Source organism: Puntigrus tetrazona, chromosome 22 (assembly GCF_018831695.1).
Source record: "Puntigrus tetrazona isolate hp1 chromosome 22, ASM1883169v1, whole genome shotgun sequence".
Taxonomy (NCBI): Eukaryota; Metazoa; Chordata; class Actinopteri; order Cypriniformes; family Cyprinidae; genus Puntigrus; species Puntigrus tetrazona.
This window is the reverse complement of record NC_056720.1, coordinates 5579110-5589212: the sequence shown is the minus strand read 5'-3', so window position 1 is coordinate 5589212 and position 10103 is coordinate 5579110. Positions and strand designations below refer to the sequence as shown.

Below are 10103 nucleotides of genomic sequence, written 5' to 3'. Positions count from 1 at the left end.
CAGAGCACCTTAGCAACTGCATAGTAATGTGCTAAAAACAACTACCTTGCAACTCCATGGCAACCACCCTAGCATGACGTCACTTACCTTTTCTTAAGAAAAACAAATTGCCACAGCGTAGACGCAATATATTAGACAACACCAAAATAGAACTGGCATACCTGCAAAGATACACACATACGCGCACACATACACACACACACACACACACACACACACACACACACACACACACATTACCAGTAAACATCACTTTTAGATTTGTGGCAGCACCACAAATCCTGAGTAAATTATCAATAAAACCACAATGCTAGCTGACAGAAATACGCTAAAGCTCTCAGTCCTAATAGGCCATTGCACAAAGCTTTTTATGATTAATAATAAAATAACAAAAACAGGGGAAGCATAGCTAATGAGCTACCAGCTTCTTCTGTGGTCATTGCAATTTGTTTCACTACTCATATACTGTTGTTAAATATTTAAATGCTAAAACTGCAGTATGCGTTAAAAGACTATTTAAACAAATTTCCCCATTTATCATTGATCTGACAAACATCCCTCACCCCAAACCATTGGTTGAGTTATTGTTGCTATGCAACACCAGTCAAACAAACAGACTGAAATTTCATTTGGTGTTGTTAGCGGCACAGAAATACACACTGCCACTTTAAATGCCATATTCACAAAAAGAGAGCATGTTTACAGATTTTTGTAATTTGAAGATTGTGACTAATACACAAAAAATTAATTATACATATATTACATCTGCCATTTTCAACTTCTTGCGTTGCGCTTTTATGAGTCTCAACACAAATGATGGTATAAGCGACCTTATAATATAATATATATATAAATAAACAAAATCAGATATATTTAGATAATCCAGTTATTTATTCAAGTTATTGCATTTGAAAGAGTGGCATCTGAAAGTAACTTTCCCATTAAAATGATAATTTAAATTAATTACAATGATAAAACCAAAAGGTTCTTCCAATGAAATGTTATTCCAAGACATCTACAACCAAATAATAATATATGATGAAACACTTGTTTTTAATGTGTAGGTCAAATTCATTACACACATGAATGAACTCTTCAATTTTAATGGATGTTCTTAGCTTCACAGGTACTAACTCGAGTCTTGCATGCATTTTGAGACCAAAATCACTTTTAAATGGGACATTAACTCCAAATTTTGGTCTAGAAGCCAAAGAGGTATTGTTTGCTTAAAGCTTTGGGCAAGAAAACATATTGAGCATAATGCGAATTAAGCCGTTTACACATATTTCAAAGAGGAAATATTACTGAATCAACAATAGTGCAGATACCATAGAATCATGCAAACCATTTATAGTTGAAAGACAATCACAGGACAAAATATCTGCAGAAATACTATAAATACAACTGAATACTGTATATTTAACATTGATGCATTACATATATTAACATTTCAGATATATGCAGATTCAAGTTGCATATGGATCTGACAATTTTAAAAAAAAATTGGGTCACTTTTTCCAGGCATGAGGTATATAGTAGTTCTAGAAATTGTTTAGGTTTCTTTTGTCTATGAACATCTAAAGTGGTTGAGAAGATGAACATAACACAATTTGCCCAAATACAACAAAAACATTTTCATTCTGTTCATTACTGGCTACCTCAAACAATAATTACCTTAATTACGAGTTTGCAACTCTTAAAAATCACTCCTATCTTTGTTAAACTCGTTAATGCTCAAATTGCTTGGAATTTACCAATAAATATCTTTAAAGTTCTGACATGAATGCAGCGTCGATCAGTCTTCAACCTTTTGCGCAACTCTACAAAATGTCCAGTGATGTTCTACCGTGTTCTCGTTGGCGCGTTCGCTCATGTGATGCACCCGCGTGTTGCGAATCGTGAAGCCTTGCTTGGAGATGTACTCCACCAGATGCACCCGAAGGGAAACCTCTTGGTGGTAATCACATGGTCCAAAGGTAAAAGACACTTGAAAGTCTCTGGTGTCCATCATGTGTTTATTCCATCTGGTGAAGTTGTTGGAGATGCCTTCAAGTAGCGCGTGAACTTTGGTGGTGATCGTGAGCTGGGTGATAATGACCGCCACCGGGTTTGAGTACTTGGACAGTTTACGAGTACTTGAAAGTTCTACCACTTGCTCAAAAGTGTCCAATGGATAAAGTGGTTTGGTGTCTCCTAAACACTGGATCAAGGGCTCGATCTGATAGAAGTCTGCTTCCTTCCGAAGGAGCTCGGTTTCTTTGAAGTCACATGGCAGAGTCAGTTTCGACGTTCGTAAAAAGTTTAAGATGTAACGGAATAGAGGACCGTCTCGATCTATGAAATAGTTGCCCTGGGCGTCTCGTGCGGTGGGAAAGTCACCACGAAACATTGCACCCAACATAGAGTCCGGATAACGTTGGAGGGTGGAGAGCGATGTGGTGTACAAGTGGCCACCAACGTTAAGGGTAACCGTATCCATCATCTACAACAAAGAAGAACACAAACATAATATGCATTTCGTTCCTGTCAAGATGGTGCTTGTACTGATACTACAAACATTTAACCATCGACTTTCAAACTTATGTTGCTTCCCAGCAGAACTTCAGCTGGATTGGATTTTCTAGTGAACTGTTTGACCCAGGAGGATTTGTTGGGGTCCAGCAATCTGCTGTTTTCACTACTCTTGAGAACACCGATTTCTATGGAAACTCTAGTGTGTAAACTAAAGCCTTATTCAGACTGTTAGCCCAAATCTAATTTTGTGCATATTTGATTGGAATCCAATCTAAACGACTGACAAATCAACACAGTGTATCGCAACTGTTCATATCCCAACTGTGTGTCCAGATGTGCGCTTTCGCTTTATGGAACGTGCGTTGGTTTATATGGCAATGCCTACGCCCAAAACAAAAAAAGAGGAATATCATTTGCAACACAAATTGTCTTACGATATGACAACATGCTGTCACGCTGTAATATACTTAGTTTTATTAGGCATTGGCAAAAAACGCAGGAAACTGGAATGGGCCACTTTATTCTGTGCTGCTAAGAGCAACCTACACTGGAAAAAACAAAAAAATTACGAAAAAAAATGGCAGCTGTCGTTGCTGGAATTCGACTGTAAAAAAATATGGTAATACCATTTTAGGTTTGAGGGTTTTAAGTTAAATTTACAGTTAAATACCGTAATTTCGTTAACTGATACACTGTTAATATACCAACCAATTAAGAGTACTGAAATCTGTTTTGTACATTGAAATACACCGATAACCACCAAATGCAGGCGTTGATGAGAAAGTCACGTAATGAACCAAAGCCCATCACGAACAGCTTTTTTTGAACATATATAGAAGGTGCTCAGTGTCATTCACACAAGCACCAAACACCATCATGGTGAACTGAAATATGCAATAAACATTAATTTAACACCAGAGACTATTGCAAAATTTGAGTAGCCCACTGTAGTACTGCCAATGTCTAGATATATATACACCCCCCCCCTTTTTTTGACCGATTCAAGCACGTCATATCAGCTTGCCATCATGTCAACTTGACTTAACTCGCCATACTGTAGATTTGAACAGAGCCGTCGAGCTGTTCTGTGCAAGATTCTGGCATCTTTAAAATATTCAGCGTTCACTATGGTAAATGATGTCAAGTTGACCGTTACAATTTGGCAGACGGCTTCCGTACAGTCACCAATAAGGCATCTACATATACTATATATACACTATACGCTATTCTACATCTATGCCGGTGACTAGCAACCAACTTCCTGTTTACACTTTTACTCTCGGACAGAATGGACCATTAGATAAAATGGCCGTCTCTTCAAGCTAGTTTTCATTTCCTCTTTGAATTATTGGTCGTTATGTTCTTAAAGTGGCAAGCAAAGTGGCAAGCAACCACTCTTGCAAGCCTCTTTCACACATAAATGGTAAATCTGGTAAAATACCGGTAAATTTCCACAACGAGATCATGTGCGAAGAGGACCTTTTTAAAAATACTGGTAATGTGGTAAAAACTGGGAGGCGCAGCTGTTTAATGGTAATTTGTCTGGTTGAGCATGTCGCAGTTTACCAATACCATGATAAACGGATATCTGAATGCAGTGAATGGCGCATTTTTGGCGTTTACCAGTAAAGTAGTTTCAGTAATCTTGTGGCAATTTACTAGCATCGCTGTGTGAAACGGGCTAATGCCCAACAGCCTGAATTCGTCGTCCTGAAGAGTTCAGCTCCAGCTTGCCTCGGTGCACCTGCCTGGGAGGTTTCAGTGCTAGCAAAACCCTGATTAGCTGGATCAGGTGTGTTTAACAAGCTAAACCGAGGATAAACCCCGCTGTACGGCGGCCCTCCAGGACCGGGTCTAAATAACCCTGGTCTAGCGACACCCTGGAGACACACAAAACACTGCGTGGCGAAGCACCATAACGATATTAGCACAAGAATATTATAAAGACATGGGGGTTTCTAGGCAGGCAGGCCTAGCAAATATCAATAGCGACCACCCAAAACATACGGCTTTTCTTATGTATATTTCCATGTTTTGCACATCCGTTTATATTTACCATGTGAGCCCAGTCTCCATTCTCCATGTGGCCAATGGTTCCTCTTCAGCGGTGCGATGAATGACTCTCTCTGCAGCCTTTACGGGGTATAAACACCTCAACCTTAAGAAATAAACACAGTGCTTCACAGTTCAGACGTTACTTGCGTTAACATCACGTTAAAATCGCCAAATGAATGACGCACGTGAAGGACACCTAAGGATTTCCCAGCATCCCAGCGCATTTTTTTACGACGTCTCAATAACAAACAAAAATATAACTAGCTAGGGAAAACAAACTATCGATATTTAGGAAATTATTATTAATAACGATCAAAGGCGACGCAGCGCGCGCATAACGCGTAGCCGCTGCGTACCGCGTTTAATACGCACAAAAGACACGTGATCAATAATCTAACGCTTAATGCGAATAAAATAAAAAATAAAAAAACGGATTGCTTGTATTTACCTCGTTGCAAATGCGTTAAGTCTCGGGGATTTAGTCTCTCCTCCTCGTCCGGTGGAGTTGTTTCTTCTCGTTCAAAGCGTCGGGATGTGGAGGAATTAAACGGGGAGAGTTTAGAGGCTTTTCGAAATATAAGTATATTTCAGTTTAAGAGAGACTCGGCTGCCCGAGTAAAGGCTGTAAGATAGCTGTAATGTTTATGTTGTGGATTCACACGGAGCGGGACGGATGAGAGGGAGACGTCGGCGTGGGATGAGCGGAAATGACACGCCCACGAAGCGAGGCCACGCCCGCAACACAAACCCCGCCCCGTCTGAATCCGTAACGTTCATCCGAAACATTAATAATTCAAACCGGATGCGTTTAATAAGATGCCTAAAGTATTCACGAACACGTCTTTTGTCGACCTCTTAATAAATTTGTTAATTTTCGTTAAAACAAAGTATTTCAGCTAGTGCTGTCAAATGATTCATCGCATCATACATAAACGTTTTTGTTTGCGTATTATATGTTTGTGTACTAACGTAAATATTCATTACGCATATTTAAAAGCACACACATACATTATATATTTTGAAAATGAAATGTATTTACGCATATATGTTCACATAACTTATGCATATTTGTATATGTATAAACATTATTTTTGTTCAGTTATATATATATATATATACACACACACAATACACCTGCATATATTATGTGAGCAAAAACATTTTTGTTGCTAAAAGGGCTTTTAAAGTCATTTATTTCTATGTTTTAAATGTGTTTTAACAAAACGTTTATTATAATATTATTGATGAAAACCCTGCTGTGGATTTTAACCTCTAAATTAAAGTTAAATACAAACCGTTCTATTTCCGCGATGATCATCAACTTAAATATCTATCCCAATTTAACAAAAATTTGATATAATACTAAAATCCTTGTAATCTCACAGACTGGCAACGCTGTCACAAGTCTGCATACATTCCCACAAAACATCTAAAAAAACTCAAGGTCACGTTATTGGACTAAATGCTTTATAACAATACTTTTTTGTCTTGCAAGTAGGCAAAATACAGCTTTAGCAAAACGCATTTAATGGACATGTTGGCGTCGCGATCTCGCAACTTCTCTTAAAGGGCAAGATGAAATAAATCACCACAATTCTTACAACCCTTTGTGATAAAAGTTTATTACTTTAGCTTACAGTAGAATTTACAGCATAATACACATGATCGGTTGTTTATAGGCGTAATAAACGTTACCCTCATGACAAAACCTCATGTCAGAGTCAATGAGAACATTTTTTTTTAATATATTGCCAATGAAGAAAGGGCCGTGTAACAGAAAGACCTGTACAAGATGAAAGAGGACATCCCATTTCCCAAAAACAGCGAGGCAGAAGCGGGAAGAAAACATGTAGTATTTGATATTTAATGTGTTCCAGTAGGGACATCTATTATGTTAAACGTTCAGAGTCTTTTTGACGGAGAAGATGATGTCCTTGATTTGCGGTATGCTGTTGTCCTCCAAAATCTTGGCGTACGGCATTGGAATATCTACACCCGTGACCCGGACCGCAGGGGCGTCCAGGTAATTGAAAGCAGGACCTTGAATCGAAAAAGAAATAACAAATCCATTTGCTGAGGAGAAATGTTCGGTATGACACGCTCCCTAATACATTTGAAAGCAGAGCAAGTAATCGTCCAACAAAAAATACAGCATACTGACGTTTAAATGAGTTTGTTTCGTACTAAAAAACCAAGCAGTATATGTGCAGAAAACAGCAAAGAGTGCTCTAGCGTTCCATTCAATTGAATGGTAAAAAATACAGTAAGGTTATAGATGATAATATATATGTATATACCCTCCATAATCCTGGCGAGGATCTCTGCCCCGACTCCAAACTGAGGCCAGCCTCCCTCCACAGTGATGAGATGATTGGTTTTCATTATGCTTGTTTCAATGGCTTCCGAGTCCAGAGGCCGGATTGTGCGCATGTTGATCACCTACAGAAGAAAACAGAGGGGTCCGAGTTCACAGATTCCATCCGAATTGTTTTAGCTATTTCAGCTATTAGCTAAATGTGAGAAACACACATACGGGTCAATTAAGTCTACGTTTTCTGTCTGATTGCATCTTTTCTGTTAAAAAATAGGTTTAAGTGCTAAAAAACAATGACAGAGTACCTCTCCTATATATGGGAGACTTTCCTAAAAAAATTTGTTATTTGTCATTTCTCTGTTATTCAAAGTGTCAGAACATCATGTGGTGCGTCCGGCGTTTCGGAAACATCTTTGAAACGACCCTTAATTTATTCAGATTAATTATCTGCACCGTCTGCATGATCTCCAAAGGGTTTTGTAATCCTGTATAAAACGGCAAAGCATGTTTCCTTTGCATTTCCATCGTAACATTCTAACAAATAACATATATATATATATATATATATATATATATATATATATATAGTGATATGTAGTTACCAAATATGGATTTTGTGTGGTATAAAAAAAAAAATATTAAGCTTAAAAATATTAAGTCTTTTTATTATAAATTTCAAAGTGACCTTCCATGTTTTGTTCAGGTGACTAATTCTGAGCTTGTAAATTCTACAAACCTCATGCGGTGCGACCAAATATCAGGCGGTGCGACCACTGCAGAGTGTTTTCCATTATAGATATATGTCCCAGATTGGCAGTTTTTTGTGCATTTTTTTAATTTAAATTAAATGATTAAATAAATATGAATCAGTGCTATAGTATGCTTAAGTGAAAGGGATTTTAAAAACATCTTTATCACTTTTAGTCCGTTAACTACATTTAAGGAGGCAACTTTGAAATTAGAGCGCAACAATATAAGATTAAATAAAAAAAAAAAAAAAAAAAAAAAGAATTGCAAATACTTTTGTTTCAAAACACCTTAATTACTGTCTATCTACATAAAAATGTTAAGCATGTTAAGGAAGTTAATTTTAATATAAATCATGGTCGCACCAAATGACTTTTTTGCCTTTTTTTTTTTTTTTTAAGACTATGTAAATGGTTTTTACTTTTTGGAATATTTCTTTCACTGCATTTTACACGAACGACCGCTTCATTCATTTACTATCAATCAAATCAGCTCTTCGGAATCCTTAAAATGTGCATCAAGTCTTTATTTCAGCCAAACTAAAAATGGCATTTAACACAATTACACACACACAAAAAAGACACCATACCTCACATTCTATCCCTTCTTTGGCCAAGACGGCAGCGGCGTCGAGACACAGGCCGACCATTCGGGAATGAGACACCAGTGTTACGTGATTTCCTGCATCAAACAGACAAAAAAAGTATGAAAGTCCATCCGCCATCAGCGGTTCAACCATATGGTCATGAAGCTACAAGAATACTTTTTGGACTTAAACTGCGTATGCTGTTCACCGAATACTCTCAAACTGGCACTACGGTGACGTTACAGTGCTGAATTGTTGAATACATTTTGTTTTATTAAAATATTCTTCATAACATCACGGTCGAACCACTCATGCCAGATGGAGCATCCTGACAAAGCCTTTCATACTTTTCTGGACCTAGATGAAGTGATTGCAGCAATTTTTAATTTGGGATGGAGTAACAAAATATTTAAAGGAACAGTTCACCCAAAAATTAAGATCTAAATACTTTTGCTTATAATTTCTGCACAGGAGAGACTTGGTGTTGTTTCCAAACAAAATCGGAACAGCCAAAATGAGTATAAAAAAAAAAAGCATATTAAATATTGGCAAAAATCCAAAATCATGCATCCCAACTATTATACTCAGCACTCAAAACATCACCCACCCTGTCTCTCGATCTTAGCTTTTCCGATTGGCACGACGAAGTCTTTTGACTGAGCCTGTTCAGACATCTCAAACGGCACGCCGTACATCAGCTCGTTCTCCAAAACCACCACTGAAAGGGACACGAGACAACGGTCAGAGATGCCCTCACTTCCTGCGATCATCAGCGGCACGCGGCGAGGAACTCACCAGGGTTATCGTCACGGATGGCTGACTTCAGAAGGCCCTTGGCGTCCTCGGCGCTCAAGGGGCTGACCACCTTCAGGCCGGGACAGTGACCGTACCAGGCGGCGAAACACTGAGAGTGCTGGGCGGCCACGCCGGCCGAAGCTCCGTTGGGCCCGCGGAACACAATGGGGACTGACTGCAGGCCGGCAGACATGTAGTAGGTCTTGGCGGCGGAGTTGATGACCTGGTCGATGGCTTGCATGGAGAAGTTGAAGGTCATGAACTCACAGATGGGCCTCAAACCAGCCTGAGAGAGGACGTGACGGGTTACGATGGAGCTGGCATTCTTTTAATCAACGTCATTACAGGAAAACTCACCATGGCCGCTCCAACGGCGATGCCGGCAAAGCCCATCTGAATGGAAAAAGCAGGAAATGCTTTTAAACATAGCAACAACAACAACAAAAATACGTAACGCGCAAGTTTATCATCATGGTCACCTCTGTAATTGGTGTGTCAATGATGCGTTTATCTCCGTACTTCTTCCAAAGGCCTCTGCTAACCTGCAAACCAACACAAGCAACTTTAAAAGATGCCATGTCTAGTGCTGATTTGCAAAATACAATACAAATATTTGCATCTAACCTTATATGCGCCGTCATACTGAGCGACTTCCTCTCCGAGGAGGAAAACCCGTTCATCCCTCTCCAGCTCCTCATCCATGGCCTGGTTGAGGGCATCTCGGACCGTTACCTGAACCGATAAAATGCAATTAATTATACAACGAGATTTACAATGGTAGCACAATATACTGTAAGGAAAAGCATGGTAATACCTTAGTACAGTCTAAACAAAACACAGTAACACAATGGGACATATAATATGTAGACATAGTGCCAAGGGTGTATATGTATATATGTATGTGTATGTATATATATGTATATAAATAAAATTTTTATATATATATATATATATATATATATATATATATATATATATATATATATATATATATATATATATATATAAGAGAGAGAGAGAGAGAGAGAGAAAATTTTTATATATAAATTTGTATATATAACTTTTTATATTTTTATATATATTTTCTATGAA

The 10103-nt window shown here is 38.2% G+C and overlaps 2 protein-coding genes across 2 annotated transcripts in view; both read right to left on the bottom strand.

Moving 5' to 3' along the window:
• Positions 1–870: 870 nt before the first annotated feature.
• kctd6a (potassium channel tetramerization domain containing 6a) lies at positions 871–5284 on the bottom strand. Its single transcript, XM_043222960.1, has 3 exons — positions 5018–5284; positions 4571–4672; positions 871–2482 (listed from the first exon to the last, which is right to left on the bottom strand). The coding sequence occupies exons 2-3, from the start codon at positions 4595–4597 to the stop codon at positions 1796–1798; spliced, it is 714 nt and encodes a 237-aa protein (XP_043078895.1). The 5' UTR covers positions 4598–4672; positions 5018–5284; the 3' UTR covers positions 871–1795.
• Positions 5285–6171: 887 nt separating this feature from the next.
• Positions 6172–10103, bottom strand: part of pdhb (pyruvate dehydrogenase E1 subunit beta) — a 4857-nt gene continuing 925 nt past the window's right edge. Inside the window, exons 3-10 of the mRNA XM_043222749.1 lie at positions 9636–9743; positions 9491–9553; positions 9369–9404; positions 9012–9297; positions 8824–8934; positions 8220–8311; positions 6867–7008; positions 6172–6609 (exon numbers count right to left, since the gene is read on the bottom strand). Of these exons, the coding sequence (XP_043078684.1) occupies positions 6464–6609; positions 6867–7008; positions 8220–8311; positions 8824–8934; positions 9012–9297; positions 9369–9404; positions 9491–9553; positions 9636–9743 (984 nt within the window). The 3' untranslated portion in view covers positions 6172–6463. The remainder of the gene's footprint in view (positions 6610–6866; positions 7009–8219; positions 8312–8823; positions 8935–9011; positions 9298–9368; positions 9405–9490; positions 9554–9635; positions 9744–10103) is intronic.

What these genes read in the sequence shown, in the direction of transcription:
- kctd6a (XM_043222960.1), bottom strand. Translation starts at nt 4,597, where the DNA reads ATGGAGAATGGAGACTGGGCTCACATG. An exon ending in ATGGAGACTGGGCTCACATG is followed by an intron (nt 2,483 to 4,570) that starts GTAAATATAAAC and finishes TCTTTGTTGTAG; the next exon opens with ATGATGGATACGGTTACCCT.